Source organism: Ylistrum balloti, unplaced genomic scaffold, assembly GCF_031769215.1.
Source record: "Ylistrum balloti isolate Yb309-2 unplaced genomic scaffold, AGI_CSIRO_Ybal_v1 Utg371500, whole genome shotgun sequence".
Classification (NCBI taxonomy): domain Eukaryota; kingdom Metazoa; phylum Mollusca; class Bivalvia; order Pectinida; family Pectinidae; genus Ylistrum; species Ylistrum balloti.
This window is the reverse complement of record NW_026782775.1, coordinates 231,000-251,045: the sequence shown is the minus strand read 5'-3', so window position 1 is coordinate 251,045 and position 20,046 is coordinate 231,000. Positions and strand designations below refer to the sequence as shown.

The 20,046-nt window shown below is 34.8% G+C and overlaps 1 protein-coding gene across 1 annotated transcript; it reads right to left on the bottom strand.

Moving 5' to 3' along the window:
• Positions 1–507: 507 nt before the first annotated feature.
• LOC132562741 (complement C1q-like protein 3) lies at positions 508–18,570 on the bottom strand. The gene is made up of 5 exons (XM_060227500.1): positions 18,450–18,570; positions 15,383–15,568; positions 3,960–4,235; positions 1,729–1,925; positions 508–812 (listed from the first exon to the last, which is right to left on the bottom strand). Exons 2-5 carry the CDS (start codon positions 15,558–15,560, stop codon positions 591–593), a joined length of 873 nt encoding a protein of 290 aa, XP_060083483.1. The 5' UTR covers positions 15,561–15,568; positions 18,450–18,570; the 3' UTR covers positions 508–590.
• Between the last annotated feature and the right edge of the window lie 1,476 nt (positions 18,571–20,046).

The following is a 20,046-nucleotide window of genomic DNA, read 5'->3' as shown; positions in this document are numbered from 1 at the left end:
TATACAATATTAAAACCGAGTTCAAGAATTTATTATTATAACATCAAGATATCTTATTATCCTCAAACATATCTCTTTGATTGTCACCCTGTATACTTTTTAAGACCGCTAAAGTATCTCATTTTCTTGTTGAGACAGGTGACTTGGTGATGTCTCATTTCCCTGTTGTGACTGACATGTTTACGATTTGGAATGCTACACCATTTTGCTCATTTCGATAGGAAACATTTGTATAATGTTTTTTTTTTCGATACGAATGCTTCCACTAACCCTACAAAATCATTTCAATTTTTCGAACTGTCCTTATACGATACACTGAAATAAATGTGTAAACTGTACATTAAAACCCATCTGCTGATTTGATATGTGCACGTTAAACAGTGCTTCATCCTTCAAAATCTGCCAAAGTTGAAAACAATGAAAACCAAATCTTGACAGCATGATAGCCAGGGACAGCATTTCACGCCATAATTGTTTTATGACGAGAACATACACAACAGAAAATCATTGAAATATAATGCCTTTATTAGTTTCTAAACACTGTAGATCTTTTATTCTTCATACTGTGAATAAACACATGTTGGCTTTAATTATTGCGAAGGTGCGACAAGATGTCCACTGAACGTTGTATACATGTTAGCGTAGTAGTACGAGTTAAGATTTGGTCTTGCGATTAGATAGACTTGTTGTCCCTGGTCAAGAGAGATATACACAGTATTTGATGATGTGCCCCAACTAGGAAGACTCTCGGCCCATACCGTCACAACCCACTGGTCTTCGCCCTCACCGGTCTGGAATAACTGGACGGCAGCCTGAAATATCACGATCGTATTAGTTGTAAAGTTTTTTCTGCAGTTTATTACATCACTAAATATCTAATATTTACAGTTCATTAGGTTTGGTTCCTGTAGTATTTGCATACGTGATATTTCAATATCAGGAGAAAGACTGAAATGGTTTGGTTATACATAGTTATTGCATTGAGTATCATTACAATCCATGGCATAGCGATAAATTTCAAATGGCATGATCGATGCCAAAACTAACACTCTCGCATTATAAACTGTATTATGGGCGTATGATAAGCTATGCGATAATGGATTTCCTTTTTTCCTCAAAGTTTAAATCTTATGAATGGTAATGTCATGCAAAAAAAAAAACAATGTCAAAGATGTATAAATTTAATTTTACAAAAATTGAGAATCAAGCTAAAAGCTTTTATCAATGAATATTTATTATTGAAAAAATAAAGCGTGCGAGGGACCTTACAGTGGTAGGAAATTGCAAATTACAAGATTCTGGGATAACCTTTTTCGGAATGGTGATATCATGCAATTTCACGTCCGTTCCGGGAATTGAACCCCAGACGTCTAAGTAGAAGGCGAGTGCGTTAGCACTGCGCCATCCGAAAATATTATTGTCATAGAAACAGCCGATGATTTCATTTCAGAAAATTTTTATTTTTATGATTAAAAGAATGTTCTAGATGTTATGAAAGTTTTCAGAAATTGTTTGTAATCCAAGTAAAGAAAACTTCTTAGTCTTTAAAAAAACATAAATTTTAAATGAAATGAAATCATGAACTATACTAGATATGTGTTCAATCGTAGTACATTGTCCGGTTTTCTTGTGTATGACATTCATAATATGACGTAATAATTTCCTCTTCTTTGTCTCTAGATAATTTAACGTGAAAAAACATTTATAAACTGGAAAAGGGAAAGCTACCGTTTCTGTTGCTTGTGCTGCTACAACAATATTGAAGACATAGACACCGGCAGATTGTGCTGTAAACATTCCAGTATCTGGACTGTAGGCTGAACCATGGTTATGAAGCACGCGCTGGTACTTCAACACCGAACTATCCAAGGGACCCATGTTTTTGTCCATGGCAACAAAGAAAGCCAAGTGAGGTCGTGACGTCCCTGCCATAAAAAATCGGTTTCAACATTTACAAGATGTTTAATGATAAATAGTCGGACTTCATCCTGAAATCAGATAACCCAGCTAGATAAGTGTGTCGGAGGGAATATACTATATTATCTATTAATTTGTAGAGAGGAATGTTTGTCGTTTCTGAGTTAATCGGGAAAACTTGTTTTAAAGTTATATGAAAACATAAAAACTCATTAGGTCTTGATTTATTAACTGCAGAACCACATATATTCTTTCCAGGTTCAGCTGTCCTATCAAATGAGAAACAAATTCATTCTCAATTTTGTCCTTTAGAAATATTCATGCTCAATTGTCATTTAAGATTAAAAAAAAAATTATATATCGGAAAGATGTGAATGTTATTGCTTGCTAGGGTTAAGCTTTATCTAATTCTTGTGATTTTCAAATAATGAAAATACTAAAGAAACTAACGTGTATGTTTTTCATAGGCTGTTTCTGTTTTACATGTTACTTCATTCAGTGTCTCCTGATAACATAAATGATTCAGATATGTAGTTCCTTTGTGTCTTCGATTAAGATTTGCATACCCAAAGCTGAAGACTTTGACAAACAGTAGTGTTATACATCGATAGAAATCAAGCATTTAAACAGATTTTCTGTCAAGAGAATGGAAATAAATAATCAGTGATTTCTTTTCTTCTGTTTTTCCAAAATGGTGTTGGAATGCCCTCTTTCACCTACAAAACGGTCTCAACAGTCCCCTTTAGGTCAACAATCGAACAATTCTGTTATAAATTTTACAAAAGCTTAAAGTATTTCAAGTACATTTAAAAGAGTAACTGGGGACTGAGTTTTTGTATTTTCACACATATATATCCGTCATCCTAAACATACAAGTGTCTACTAAACATGCCAGAAACAAACCGAAACACGTAAGACAGGAAACACGGTCAAAACAAAGTAAAGTCTGCAAGAACGATACAAAATAAATTGTAGCATTCTGTATAAATTGTGGGTTTTATACTATAAAGAATCAAATAATGAATTAAAAGATCACCGCATTTTCGATTACGGATTAAACAAACTCATTTGTGACTCTAGAAAATCGAAATTTGATCGAAAATAATGTCAAAATTAAGTTGGATAAATGTGTTATTCCTTTATGAAGCTGATGTGATTCAGATTGGATTTTTGCCTAATATACAATGATCACTGTGTTTCCCGTCAAGTAAAATCAGATTTGCCTGCATCTTCATGTGATTTACTATACTGTTATTGAGTTTAGATTTTTACCCACTCTTTGTCAAGTAATTATTTTATTGGATGAAGGGAAACATACTGCTGGAGGTATTTGAAGGAATACATTGTTTGTGATCAATTTTTGTCATTTGTGTGTGCTGAAGAGTGATGGAAAGTTATCTCCCTCATTCAGTACATGTCCATGTTAACCACGCCTTTTTCACATTCAAACATTAAATAAATTAATAGTATGATATGGAATTCGTATCTCAATAATGATACTACCGATTTATCTGGTTAGAAAAAGTACATTGTAACTTGGAGTGTGAAGATATGTTTTACAATGATACAAATTTAGGAATAGTTGATAGTATCATTTCTCTAAAGAGATAATAAGAAAGAAAATAGAAATTATATTCATCCGTTATAGAATTGAAACCATGAAAACATATACTGATTTAATTTATCAATATTTTCACTAAACATTTCCTGTTTGACGGTAAAGTCCATATGACGTCATAAAGAAATGATTTTCCAATGGATGCATTGAACCTATCAATAAATATTGTCTGGATATGTCACAAATCATGTAACGTTGCTATTAAAAGACAATAAGGTGTTCATGTGCTTTAAATGTCCATGATTTATTTTTGGAGCTTCCACAGATTTTAACAAGTGACCAATTTAGCATTTCTTCATAAGGCAAGACGACTTAAAATTAATCTGAAATTTTTTTTGAGAAATGTGCGGGAAAATCAATTGTTAGTGTTTACTTAATGATAACCACAATCATTATAATGCTACAATATAATGACACGACATACCTGGCGTTCCTTGTTCTCCTTTCTCTCCCTGTTCTCCAGGCCTACCAAAAGGGCCGTCAAAGCCAGGAATACCTCTCGGACCAGGTATCCCTGGTTCCCCTTTTCTGTTTTTACATTCAACCTTCAACTTGCATCCGGATGTTGCGTCATCGTCTTTTGTACTAGGAAAAGGATGCGGCACTGGAGAATATCTCGAGTATTGTTCCTTGTCGCCGTTTACAAGCGAAACAGCTAAAGTGAACAACGCTGTCCAATACATCGCTACGTTTCTTTCATCTGCAAAAGAAAAACGATGTTTATTTTAATGTCATTGTACTTTTTCAAAAACTGGTAGTATGTTGTCCTTTGTCAAATGTAATGATATTGCAAATTAAACACGTGTTCCTTTCATTGAGGACGCCGTTAATGCAAGCCTCAAAAACTTTGAGTTTGACAAAATAAAATGAGCAGTAACATATAAGTATCTCATTCAATTGAAATTCCTGATCTGTCAAAAATGTTTAGATTCAACACGCAAGCACTTCTTTGTTGTAACTAGGAGTCTCCCTAAGTAGTGTATTCGATCAATATATGTATTGAATCTGATATAACTATGGTTACAGTCTCAAAAAGCAACTTTTTTTCGGAAGTTATTTTTGTTTATTATTGTGTATTGTATTAAACCGAATTTATTCTTTCTTTTAAAAATAGGCACGTTAGACAAGTATGATATCATTTAAGTGCAGCTTCATATTTCTTGTTACTTAACATATCACAAGTATTTATTTACAGCTATTGGTAATTCAAAACACAAATGCATTTGATACTACTCCGGAATTTATTCTATATTGAAGTATACCCTGCTTCCGGTTAAATAAGAGTTTCTTACATATTTTATTCCTTAACACATGTTTCTGCATCACTGTATGAACATTCGTTTCCTGTACAAGATGATAGTCAATCGGTATCTATGTCCTTAGCTTGTTTACTAGCAAAGTTGTATCAGGCCCGCTATTGAGCCTCGTCATCCGCTTTCTGTGAATAACCTGATCTATATGTAAGGTTATCGAAATTCTTAAGCCGCAGGTGCCAAGCACGGCAATAAATGACTGTATATATCATTAAAGAGCCCGATCAACTCCTCGACCGAAGTTATTTTATATCAAAACAAAAATCATGATTTTCTATTTTTTACGGGTAGCAAAACTTCTGACTAACCCTGTAATACCGCAATTTTAAAGAAAATCGCTACTAATCTAACGTAATAAATAGTTTTTTAAAAATTCGAAACGACTCAGTGCTAATTCGTAATTATGCGGGAAGCTTGCCCTCTGACGCATGCGCAAAGAACTGTTAATAAATCTGCCATCTTCCAACATAAAGCGTGCGAGGAAAGCGGGGGAGAAAACGTGTTTTGACGGACTCTGAGGCGAAAAGAAGGAAGATGGCGCTAGACCGTGATATTTAAAAAGCAAATATTTATAATGGCTAGCATACGGAAAGATGGAATGCTGTGAAGACCGAACTTAATTTGAAAACAAATCACGAAGTAGCGGGTATTTTGCTCGACAGGTAAGAACTCAAACCACAAATATAAAAATACGGGACAATTAAAGCTTAATATTTATGTTTGGTTACTTCGTGTATGTGATTTGTTGGTTTTCGGGATATATGATGACCTGACAGCTAAAGAAACTAAGACAAATACGGTGTTCTTCATGCAACTAACGAAGATCAAAATATCGGGGGCCCCTTGAGATTCTTTCTCTCGCTCCGCGCTTTTGACCGGCTGGCTCATACTCTGTATCGCTCTCTGTTTGGCTCGCTCGTGTAGTATCATTCTATTATTATATTCATAAATATTCTTATCATCGAATATTCGCTTTAGATAGATCCATTTCGCGATGTTCTATATGATAGTTTCCGTATCGTAGCCCCTCTTTGCAATTAATCGTAGTTTTTCTCGTAATCTGCACGTTTTTGTGTCATATCTAAGCATTGAAAGATGTGATTAATACATACGTTAGATGATTTCCATACAGGATATATAGAATATTGATTGCATTTATCGGTGAAATCTCTTTACAAGCGATGTCACATGGACGTACTACTCACCTCTTCCTCCATTTTTGTTTTGGGTCTGACCGCATCTGAACGTATCGCGTGACTTTTCCTCATCAATATTCATATCCTGGTGTTGATTAATGAGACTAAATCCGGCACCGATATCTCCGGTACCCTTTCAATTTCAAGTTCGAAAGTCTTTATTTATATATTATCTATTAGTATACAACAGAATTTCCAGTCAATATAATATGAAAAAATATCTATAACGGAGTGGGTCAGGCTCTTTAAGTGTATGAAAGTGATGTAAAAGTAAGTATATTGGTTACTCTAGTACTTTACAAGTCACAAAGACCTCGCAAAGTCATTTAATTTCACCTTCAAACATATTGGTGACGTCTTGTCTTTAAATAACAAGAAATTTACTGATTACTTCTATCGTACATATCCACCAGAATTGGAAATCAGAGATACAAAAGACTCTCCACATTAGCTGCTCGATAATTTCCGACAACGAAACCAACATTGACTGCTTTCCATCAAGCTGTTTGACAAACGTGATGATTTCAATTTCCCTATTGGGAATTTTTTCATCTTTTGATAGCAATAACCCTCCATATCCAACCTATTGTATTTACATGTCACAGTAGATTTGATAGCAATAACCCCCCATATCCAACCTATTGTATTTACATGTCACAGTAGATTTGATAGCAATAACCCTCCATATCCAACCTATTGTATTTACATGTCACAGTAGATTTGATAGCAATAACCCTATTACCATTTTATTGTATTTTCATGTCACAGAATTTGATAGCAATAACCCTCCATATCCAAACACAATTGTATTTAAAGATGTAGATTTGATAGCAATAATCCATATCCAAAGTGTATTTACATGTCACAGTAGATTTGATAGCAATAACAAATATCCTATTTATTGTACATGACAGTAGATTTGATAGCAATAACCCTCCATATCCAACCTATTGTATTTACATGTCACAGTAGATTTGATAGTCGAAGGCCTATTACCATTTTCATGATTTTCGTGCAAGAATTCGTCAACTAACTGACAAACTCGAAACACAAGGGTTCAAAAGATGAAGGTTGATGACAATCATTGAGAAGTGTTACGGTCGCCATTTTGATCTCATTGACAAATATCCTATTTCGTTGTAAGACATGAGACTGGGCGTATTTGATGCTCGCTAGTGTGTCTGTTGGTTCCGTTATTGTGTACCTTGTTCCCATTTAAGAACATTACTTGCATGGATTGACCAAGGTTTACATGGCGGGTGTCGTCGATGAAGCAGAAGACGCTGACCCTTCCGCTTACCTTCTCCTTGTTATTTTCCAGGAGCCTCCGTATAACCTTATTGTTCATATATTTGCCGTTGTTTGATGGAATTTCAGTTTGAAATTTCACGCAACACTGCTTTCTCCAAAATTGGTGCCATTTTTTTTTTTTTTTTTTTTTTTCAAATTTTACGTATTAGTCTTGTACAAATTTCGCGCATTACAGCATTGTGCAATTTTCGAACATGTCATATATTTTTCAAACTTCGCAGGAACATTGTAAAAATTTAGCACCTTTCCTAATTGACTTAATTTCATGCAATACAGCATTGTCATAATTCCGCCAAGTATGGACAAGTATAGAATGTGTAAATAACCAAGACCTTAAAGTACGTAAAATGTTAGTAGAATATTTGGAACATTTTCTACAGGCTGGATATGTTTATAGAATATTCTATGATATTGTCAATAGAATAAGATGTTGTTGCTGGAAGTAAACTCATGATATTAAACAATACAAACTTACCTATAAGCCCACTGCTTATACGGTATTAAGCTGATCCCGACCTTAGTCCTGTATGTTCTGAAATGACATATGCGTTCCTTATATACCAGGCAATTTTGTTTCAAATTCATCCCAACCTTTAGAAATAAGTTCGGGAATCCTCTAAAATACTAACTGTACGTAAAACGGATACGCGCCTGGTCATGTATATGTCAATAAAACAACATAAAATGATGCATAATGATTCTTGATGAATTTTGAAAATTTGGCATAAAGACACACAAGTGAATGGCGCTTTGTAATGCAAGTTCAGAGTTGGAAACAGAAGAGCCAAACAGTGAATGAAAATGTATAGTACAGATGTTTCGACCCTAGGGCTTGAAGAATTTTATAAATGCTGAGGCATCAATTTTGGAGTTTGTGAGACAACTGAGGAAAATCCAAAGTGATCGAAAGAAGTCAAAATCTAGACGAGAAACTGCACTAGCCCTATAATTCAATGAATTGCTTACTTTTCATAATCTGATGATTTGCTAACAACGTGAAATACATGTGTATATTATGAACCATGATACTATTTGAATGCATATATGAAATAAATAAATCTCCTTTATATCAAATATCTATATCACAAGCTAGATTTATAATCTCCTTAGTATACTTTTTCTGAATTCGATTCCTTTGTTTAAAACGTGATATCAACGTCCTGAGTGTGACACTGCGACAAACGTTCGTTTATATAAAATATGATATTTCTTGTTACGAAACATAAGACTCTTACAAATGATGATTATAATAAAAACAAAATCCTGTATTTGCGTTCGCCATGATGCTAATAATGTTAGTTCTTGAAACCGATTGCTGTCAAATGAGAATGAATCATTTGAATATTCCATAGACAATGTCTTGCATTTTTACATTAGGGTCTGTTCATGTAATACATACTAAAAAGAAAACATACTGTCGTCGTTCACTATTGATGATCTGAAAAGTCTAGTTTGGGACCTACAAGTTTCTTTTCTGAAAAATAACCGAAAACTGTCACGACAATTTCTATCAAAATAATAAAATTTTAAAATGCCGTCACATCACAAATATCACTTTATCTCACAAGACTCCGTAATATCTATACTCTAAAAACATAAAAATATCAACTCTAAAACACTCATATGAAAAATCTGACAAAGACATATCCTTGTAACACAACTCAAAACTTCAGACAAAACGGGCACTAAAGGGATGAAATGTGAGCATCGTAGTTAGCATGTGTTTTATTAAAAGGTTAAAAAATAACCAAGAAAATATCAACATATAATTATGATAAAACCAAACTAAAATTAAACAACCAGGCAAAATGAACGCAAGGTTCAAACGGAGACTCCTGAAACGTTACAAGGAAATTATGAGTATGGAATATAGATTGATTTTACAACAGAAAATGTTCTTCAAATGAAAGTTATTTTGTTACGGAATGCCCTCGGATTTTTGCAGATGATAATCGTTTTGCGTTTCGCACATTCCTTATCGCTTTGTTTTTTTATAACGACTTCTCTTCAAAAAATATAAACCCAGGGTGGCAAAATGAGTTCAAGCATCAAAACAGGAACTGGACACGTCACAGGCATGCTGTTAATTATAAACTCGATCACATTTGGTCTTTGCTTTTTTCACATTGTTTAATATTCGGTATTTGGAAAATACATCATCTGTTGTCGTACTTTAAAAAGTTCGAAAGAAATAGGCAGTGAATTTGGTACATTGTGAAAAAATAGACAAAAATATAATGGAACTCTACACAGTCATTTTTACAGTACTTTATCTTGTCCGCCATATTTTAAATTATTTAAATAGTGACATGGTTCGGAATATACACGACTTGACGTTGTCATCAAATTATCACATATATGACACTGCGATTTTTTTTACGATCCTCTCGTTTCTTTAAAGACTGTCGTTAAACCAATTGTAGGTTTTAATCAAATGCATTCACATGGATTTATATTACAAATTAATTAATGAATTCTACATCGGTGTTGAAGGATCCGTTTTGATAAATAATTCATTGTGAAATATTTATAACCAAGAAGAGTTGAAATTCAATATAGTTGATTAAAAATGAATCTGTGAAATAATTGTTAAATTGCAGATTGATAGTAGATTGTTTTTAACAAAGAAACATCAAACAGTTAACATTTTTGCCGATTCACATATATGTGCATGAAGACCTAAGTACCGACGATTATATGTAAACTTTTTTGCTTGTACTAATGGCGTATACTGGTTCTGCACATCCGTGATGGTTGTAAACTGAAATGCTGATATTAGCATATTTTATAATGTAAATTACACACTTTGCTATCATTGCCGACTATTGAATAATGAAGCTCGTATGTGGTTGTTGCTATACTTGTAAAATGGCTATTTTCCTCAATATTCTTGAAGAGTAAAACCATAACCATGTACATCGAAATGATTTGTCTACGTCCATTTATCGATAAATTGAAACTTTTATTTGAGTGATTGCCGGTAACCCGTGAATATCAATATCGTATCTGTAATGTCTTACGTTCTATAAAAACGTAAATAATAACACATAGTCTGTCCCCTGTCCGAGCATCACTGACAAGTCACAGTACGACCTATAGAACCTGTATGAAACAATATAATCATGCTGAATCCAGACCTACACCTGATTATAACGGATTACAGAAGGCATAGGAACGAGGGCAATCATGTATAACAAACATGTTCGAATCTTACTGTTGCTCGGTGATGTACCTATCTACGGAAGCGTATTCCGACCACGTTGTGTTTGATTTTATCTCGAAATTTCGAGTTAGTTATCCGAAATTTTGAGATATTTACCCGAAATTTCGAGATAGTAACGCGAAAGTTAAAGATAGCAACTTGAAATTTCGAGTTAGTAATCCGAAACTTTGAGTTAGTATATTAACTAAAAATTTCGACTAACAAACTCAAAATTTCGGATTACTAACTCAAAATATCGGATTACTAACTCGAAATATAGGATTACTAACTCGAAATTTAGCGTTAAAATAAAACACAACGTGGCCGGAATACGCTTCCGTACCTATCAGAGACAACAGATGCCTTTGCAAAATGTGTCCTTCCGTTATTTTACAATGAAACGTTATAGTCTGTTATGCTGCTATATATAGTTTTTTTCGCAGAGTCCTTGTTGAAACGTGATGTTATTGTAGCAACAAAGAATATATATAATTTGGAATATTAAGATAAGATTAACGGGCTCCATTGTGAGAAAAAAATAATTCAGTGCAAACATCATTGAGTTCTTTTGTATGGCTATACAGGTAAACATGGACAGTATCATCTCAGAGGTGACATGACTTCCACTTTGTTTCCATGATTTCAATACCGCCAACGAAACATTCATGGTGTATAAGTAGACTGGTCGAGCCAATCGTATAATAAGGTAATATGAATAACATGCAGATAGACGATTATTTAATGTTCTATCGCTCTGTGAACAGCATGTGACACTTACAGATGGCGTCGCCTCGTCGTAGGTGGTTGCTACTACGTGGCCCATCGCATGCCATTCAAAATAAACATAGCCACGTCAGAACGACTGGTGTGATCCGGGTCTTGTGAAACACAGTAGACACAGCTAGCTAGGAACTGACAATCCCGATTCCCGGACAGCCAACGCTAGCGCGTTTCAATCCGACCAGCAAGAGCGATTGATATAAGCTGCATGCTTGTTTGCAATTGTTATAAAATTTCAAAAATGTTATCATTTATCATATAAGATAAAAATGTTTCTATATCTACAATTGTATGGATAATGTTTTATTAAGATTATCTTTATTCTAAATGAAATTGTTCTTTTGGTGAATCTTTCTGACTTGGGAGTCCAAATTGTAATAGCAACTAATAGTAACTTATAGTAACTAATAGTAACTAATATCAACTAATAGTAACTTATAGTAACTAATAGTAACTAATAGAAATTTATAGTAACTAATAGTAACTAAAAGTAACAAACAGTAACTTATAGTAACTAAAAGCAACTAATAGTAACTAATAGTAACTTGTAGTAACTAAAACTGACTTATAGTAACTAATAGAAACTAATAGTAACTAATAGTAACTTATAGTAACTAATAGAAATGTATAGTAACTAATAGTAACTTATAGTAACTAATAGAAACTTATAGTAACTTATAGTAACTAATAGCAACTAACAGTAACTAATAGTAACTTGTAGTAACTAAAATTAACTTATAGTAACTAATAGAAACTAATAGTAACTAATAGTAACTAATAGTAACTTATAGTAACTAATAGAAATGTATAGTAACTAATAGTAACTTATAGTAACTAATAGAAACTTATAGTAACTTATAGTAACTAATAGCAACTAACAGTAACTAATAGTAACTTGTAGTAACTAAAATTAACTTATAGTAACTAATAGAAACTAATAGTAACTAATAGTAACTAATAGTAACTTATAGTAACTAATAGAAATGTATAGTAACTAATAGAAACTTATAGTAACTAATAGAAACTTATAGTAACTAAAAGTAACAAATAGTAACTTATAGTAACTAATAGAAACTTATAGTAACTAATAGTAACTTGTAGTAACTAACAGTAACTAACAGTAACTAATAGTAACTAATAGTTACTAATAATAACTAATAGTAACTTATAGTAACTGATAGAAACTTATAATAACTAATAGTAACTAACAGAAACTTATAGTGACTAATAGAAACTTATAGTAACTCCCTTAAACTCAACATTAAAGCCAACATTGCTCTGCCAGTCATTTACTGCACGTTCAGATAATCTGATACATATATATCAAACCTTAGAATATTTATAACTGCACTATTTAACTTTAAGTTCCATATTTAAATCAATCGGGATTTACCAAGATCTATATATAAGATGTATGAAGACTACGGAGAACTGTTGTATGTATTCTTCGTTTCGTTCATAAAACAAACGAGTTTTATATATATGTGACCTTACGAGTGTGTCTGTAAGGATGTACAGTTTAATTCCGGCCTGAATTAGATAGAGGTAACTTCTGGCGCACGTGTTGGCGTACGACCTTTATCTAATCTAGCTCCTGATCTTGACATTTAATAACTTACTTTAATAAAGTACTTCTATCAATAGAAACCAAATTAAGACGGAATAACGCCCAGGAACAACACGAGGCTAAAACTGATAGTAACCATTAAATATTTCGCTTCCATTTTTTCAGCATCAGGCAATTGTGCTCAACGTGATGTAAATCCATACTTTGTAAATGTTATTTATTTGGCAGGTGCGACCAGATGTCCACTGAACGTAGTGTACATGTGAGCGTAATAGTACGAGTTAAGATTTGGTCTTGCGATTAGATAGACTTGTTGTCCCTGGTCAAGAGAGATATACACAGTATTTGATGATGTGCCCCAACTAGGAAGACTCTCGGCCCATACCGTCACAACCCACTGGTCTTCGCCCTCACCGGTCTGGAATAACTGGACAGCGGCCTGAAATGTAACATCAGTTTCTATGTGAAGGTAGCATCTGTATATCCGGAAGTACATTTTCTTCCTGACCTTAAAGTATTTAATTTTATAACGATGATTTAACATTCTTGGAGGTTTTCTTTCTGCGATACCTAATAGCGTTTTGCCATAGTTTAATATAACCGAGGAAAATATAGTGAGATTTAAATAAAAGTGAACATTTCATCAAAATTATCTTTATTTTAAATGGAATTGTTATTGTGGTAAATCTGTCTGAATTGAGAGTTTCATTGGACTTGACACGGGATACAGGTTAATCTTAACCGAGGTGAGCAGTTTTATCAGTTGTGTTTTGAATTGTAATGTTTTGACTTGTTTTTATATTCGCTGTACAATTATTTCGTCTCGATTGTTTCATCGCAACCCCAAAGCTCGTCACATGCAAGAAACTTGTTCATTTCAAAGTGTACAAAAATTTTTAGAACAATTACAATCTATCAGAACAGCAGGATTTAACAAATGATTCTTAATCATGTTTCGCAACTTTATATAAAATGAAAACTTCCGCAAAATATATCAAGTGATCCAGTATAGAACATGAACTCTTCACTCGTGCAGGACTTTCATCGTGTAATTAATGTTAGCTCTTCTGTTTATTATAAAATTAATTCATGATAATAATGATAATAATAAGAAACGGAGCAAACACTTCGTTTGGGGGACATAATAAAAATGAAAAGGATTAGTTACCGTTTTACCTCCTTGTGCTGCTACTGCAATGTTAAAGACATAAACACCGGCAGATGGCGCTGTAAACATCCCGGAAGTGGGGTTATAGCCTGAACCTTGGTTAAGGAGCACGCGCTGGTACTGCAACACCTGCCCATCTAAAGGACCTTTGTTTTTATCCATGGCAACAAAGAAAACTACGTTAGGTCGTTGCATTCCTGCAATAACAGTGTAACTTGGGGTCAATGATATTGGATAGATACAGCCAACACAAATAGACTACTATATTCTAATCTATGTACATAGGCTGTCACAATTTACACTCATTTTTTTTTTTTTTTTTTTTTTTTTTTTTTTTTTTTTTGTTTTTTTTGTTTTTTTTTTGTTTTTAGTTCAAAACGTTAGTCCACATATTCGAGAGAAATCACGATTGCCCCACAACCTTAACATATATTATTTCCAGCTATATGTAGTGTGAGGATATGATTCGCTGGTCATACTGATCGCGGAAGGCGTATTAATTAGAGTTGAAATTCCTTGAATCAAAACACTCTTGCTAACAAATATTTGTATTCAACTCTTTCAATCGATGATCTCGATCCTCCGGCATCTACATTGACTTAGTCCATGTCCTTTTTTTATGATTGATGAATATAAACACATACAAACCATAACGTAACATTTGAAAGTTTGGTATCTTGCAAGAAGCAAACGACACCTTGTCCTGCCACCGTCACCCCCAAACCTTAAAAGTAAGTATACATATTTATATGTGTGTGTATATATAAGTCGGAAAACACTATGAATGTCTTGCACTTTTTATCTCTGAAAGTCCAGTCGGTTTTCCCAGCTGAAGTGGCTTGCCCTACTATTAGACCATTGATCCTTGAACATTCACTAAATCCCTAACCCTATAGAAACAACAAGAGTTGCTCGTTTTCCGACCTCGTTTATTTTCGATAAAAGATTTACCTTGAGGTATATCTTTGCATTTCCTTGGGATATTGTGACATTGTTTTTTACCATAAATGTGCTTTATCAGAGAGCCTCGGAAGATACACGTGAAAAAAGAAACGGATTTGGTTTTCCTGAACAAGTATTAAGGGGATGATTCAAATAATATTTCATACATGCATCAAGATACACAATGATATCTGTAATATAAGACCTTATTATAATCATAGCAGAAATGTTTCCTAAACCTATCTTTGAATCGTTCTCCTCTGTAAACAATGTTTGATAATAAGCATTGTTATGCTCCTTCTGTATACTGTGTCATTTTTACTGTCCATGAGAGTTATAAATTGATAGGATTGGTTGAGGAATCTCACCCTGATTTTGCTCTGAATTCACTGACATGGCAAAGCTAGTTGTTTCTGATGTGTCTCCGCCTTGATGAGTATTTGTCAAACTGTTGTCCCCTGCATCATCCGTCTGGACACCAATTTCAGCCACTTGGACCCTTGTCACTTCCGTCCGCCTTCTTTTCCTTTTTCGCGTATTGGGCATTATGTCCACTAAATAAATAAATAGATAAATAATAGAAGTAGACATGGTAGTTTACGCTAATTTTGAAATTTTTATCGTCTATTTCAGACGAGGGACCCTTCCTCGCATCATAAGAGAGCAGGGACAGCAAAAACAAAGCATGCCTCGTGTTTAATGCTACAATTCATTTTTTAGAATAATAGTTCTGGTCTGTCTAACCATAAAGCCGCTACCTCCATTGAACAATTTTTTTGTATTAAACATTTGATGGAAAATGTAGTAGAGACCGCTTGCAAAGCAAAGTCTGAAGAACATATGTGCGACAAAAAAGAAAATGCCATCAATCATAACGTTGACACGGAAATCTTGGCAACATGGAGGTCATAGCAACGAACCACGTGAATGATTAGAATCTTTCTCAGCAAACCTGCTGAGATTTTTCAAACGTGTTTACGAAGGAAGAGGACATTAGAGTTAAAAATGTTCAACAAATATTTTCTCCTAGTTCTTGGTAAAAGGAATAAAGGTCCCACAAAATGCCTACCATAACACATTAGTGACTATGTATTTGATATATCTTTTTTCCGTTGGAGTAATGTTTTAAAAAATCATTGACCAAGATACATATACTAAACAAAAAAAAGAAAGGTTAACATGTTTCCGTGGCGAATACCTGTAAATGAATGAAAACAAAATGACGTTTGTGCAATATTAGAAAATGGTAATGTTTTACATTACAAAATCCAAGGGGGTTACCAAAATCATTCAAGCGTGAAAGCCTGTATTAGCGCAAGAGCTGCACGAGGTTTTCTGCGACTAACTTGTATCTTCGCTTGAATTTCATAAACATTCAAACTGACAACTGTTCCTTAGATCGTTAGGACTTAGAAATCACCGAATCTTGTTATCTATCAACTATATGCCCCGGCTGTCACAAGTACAGAGAGAAAGGGCTGTAGGCATGATCCAGGCTGGGGAGTCTCGCAGTCGAGTTGCACGGCATTTTGGTTGCAGTGTTAAGACAATTTACCAGTTGGTAAATCGTTTAAACCAAACTGGGTCAACATCCGATCGTCCCCGAAGCGGCCGACCCCGTAAAACGACCGCCAGGGATGACCGTCATATACGATTGATACATTTGCGCAATCGATTCGTAACCGCAGTAGATACTACAAGGACATTGTTTGTCTCCCCAAACAGTCCGCAACAGGTTAAGGGCCTACCAATTGAAAGCGCAGCGTCCCTACACTGGACCCAATTTGTTGCGACGTCACCGTAATAATCGGCGTAACTGGACCCGTGTTCACCCTCGTTGGGCCTTACGACAACGGAACAATGTTCTGTTTTCAGATGAGTCCAGGTTTTGTCTGCAACACGGTGACGGAAGGCGCAGAGTGTGGAGGCGACGAGGGGAGTGTTTTGCGAACTGCTGCGTCGCAAAACAGGACCGCTTTGGTGGCGGAAGTGTAATGGTTTGGGGTGGTATTTGTGGGGGGACTCGTACCAGGCTTGTTGTATTAAATGGCAAATTTAACCGGCATTCGATATCGGGACGAAATTTTAAGACCAGTGGTTTTTCAACAGGATAACGCACCAGCGCACACCAGTCGCGTCAACAGGACTTTCTTGCAGCAGAATAACGTACAGGTGTTAGATTGGCCATCTAAATCACCTGATTTGTCACCTATTGAGCATGTCTGGGACGTTCTTGGGCGACGCGTGAGAGAACGTCTAAATCAGCCGTCAAACTTGCAGGAGCTGGCCCAAGCTTTGATCGCTGAATGGAACATCTCTCCTCGAATTATCCGCCGGTTTACAAGTTCCATGCGACGACGCTGCAATGCCGTTTACTTCGCAAACGGTGGTCATACCCCTTATTAATGGTGTTACCTTTGAAATTGACCCCAACGTCCTTTACAGTCGAATAAAGTTAACTGAACGCAAAGTTTATAATGAACCATGACTGCAGTTTTAACAGAATTGATCAATTACTTTATTCGTACATGATTGGTAAAGATTTATGAAGGGGTTAATTAATTAATCATAGAATAAAGTTGTATTACCCTCCAGTTACATGTTCATACTCCTTTAAACATGTACGGCATGCTTTACTGGTATAAATAGTTTAATCACAAATAGCTTTATTGAGTTTGATGGAACAATGAAAAAAAACACCACATTAGATGATATGTTGACATGCTGAGCATTGTTTAAGTACGAGGAAAATAACATATTTTTAAACCATCATTACTTCATCTGACTAGCGCCGACTAACTGTTAGAGACAGTGAATGCATTTCTCAACATTTCCAAACTCAATCAATATACGACCATCAGATTTCAATAATGTTCACTTCGACATCATATTTGACGAAAACATCTAAATCTTAACAACTGCCCTGTGCCTATCTTTAGCTATCGTGTTTACAAGATCACACAATCCCCTACTGTGTGTATATATACACATATCTAGTTACAGCGCTCACTGTTGTGTTTGCTGCTAGGGTGACTCATAACCCTGGCGAAATTCATGCGATATATAGAAACAATGAATGCACCTGGAAATATCTCCAAAACGGTTTGATAAACGATCACCAATTTTATCAGTATTCACTTCGGCTTAGTGTGTGGTTTTAAGAAATAAGCAATAGTATTAACAGGTTTGCTATTGTAGTGTGCAAAATTCATCTACCTACCGTCTTATCAGAGACCTGATACCAGGCGCCATAATTAATACGCGGGAATGTTTTCATTATTCACAGAATAGCGGCTGATCTACATCCTGCTCGCCATCTATGTTGATGTAGTGATATAAACGGACTTGCGTAGTCTGTGATTTCGTTAAAATGTATGTTGGATGTTGTATTACTCATGACCCTGTAGTGGTTTGGCTCTTACTATGTGTACGTACCCCAAGTCGCTATGTTAGTAGTACTCTGGTAGGTTCAGCCTATAGTTTACAGGGTGACATCGTGTCTGGTTTGACGTGCTATCTGCTATGGGTTGTTATGTCAGCCATCTTGTGAGATGAACCGTGGTTAAGTCATGACGCGCACTGTGATTGGTCGTGGCTTCAGCGTTGAAGCCAGTCGCTGAGTCTTATGGTTACTTTCGGTTTCGGCCCAAATTGGTCACTGGGGTCAGGGAGTTTAAACGTCAGACACGTGCGTCGAGTCGTGCTTTAGTGCCCTAGGCTCGGTTATAACCGGAACAAGGACGTTAAGCTCCTAAAAAGAAAGAGAAGACGAGCTGTGCTTTTCCTGCAAGCGATTTGGTGGGTTTCAGAGGGTTTGCCGCAGTAATGGCGCACTCATGTCGTCAGCGATAACGAATCTAATGTTGTATTTGAATATTTTAATAACAAAATGTTGCTTTGATATATAAGATCACTTGATATTGGTGATATACAGGGGGAAAAACAAAAACAAAGTAATTTTTAATCCAGCCAACGGGTCGATTGTTCTCATGGCTTGCTTAAGATTGTTGATTTTGAATTATCACAATGTCATAAAACGCTGTCTGCGCTCTCTATAACCGAACTATACAATTTTAAATCCTTCGAGTATTTTGAACATAACATCCTAGTTTTAGTAGAAAGTATACATATCTACTTACAGAAACTATCTTTTCCTTCCAGGTTTACTATATATATGTGGTTGTTTTGTACTAATTGTAATATAAATCAAATTTAGCATTGCGTATAGGTTTGATTAAATATACTCACTATTGTATCGCTAGTAATCCTCAGAGGCCAAATTTTTGACGATTTTCTTTTCAAACGTTTGAGTGATGTGAATGTAAGATAACATCTTACACACAATGTCTCGTTGTATCACGGGTCAGATATTCGCAATCAAGTTATTGGTCCATGAAATAAAAAAATATTATTCAAAAGACTAAATTTGTATTTTCAATATTCATTGCATATCTTCCAATAATGCATGCTATCCGATATATGAATTAGGATAATGATTGTATGTGTTATTTCCAGTTTCAAATGAGAAATAAGTATAAAGATGCATTTTATCAGAACACTGACATATCTTATTATGTTTTATTAAATATTTGTAATTGTTATTTCAGTATATAATATCACATTCGTTGTCTTCTAAGTGTCGTGCAGGTGGACAGATCTCGTATATATCACCTTTGGTCTTCATTAGTCAGAACCAAAACAAAAATGGAGGAAGAGGTGAGTAGTACGTCCATGTGACATCACTTGTAAAGATATTTTACCGCTTTCTGCCATGTTGGAAGACGGAAGATTTATTTACAGTTCTTTGTGCATGCGTCAGAGGACAGGACTTCCCGCATAATTATGAATTAGCACCGAGTCGTTTCCATTTTTTTTAACTATTTGTTACGTTAGATTGGTAGCGATTTACTTTAAATTGCTGTATTACAAGGTTAGTCAGAACTTTTGCTACCCGAGAAAAATAGAAAATCATGCTTTTTTATATAAAATAATATCGGTCGAGGAGTGGGTATGGCTCTTGAAGTTATTGAAA

Excerpts from the sequence above, each read along its gene's own strand:
- LOC132562741 (XM_060227500.1), bottom strand. The coding sequence starts at position 15,560 with ATGCCCAATACGCGAAAAAGGAAAAGAAGGCGGACGGAAGTGACAAGG. Across the intron at positions 1,926-3,959 it reads AGGAGAACAAGGAACGCCAG|GGACGTCACGACCTCACTTG; the intron begins GTATGTCGTGTC and ends TTTTTATGGCAG. Across the intron at positions 813-1,728 it reads CAGCACAAGCAACAGAAACG|GCTGCCGTCCAGTTATTCCA; the intron begins GTAGCTTTCCCT and ends GTGATATTTCAG.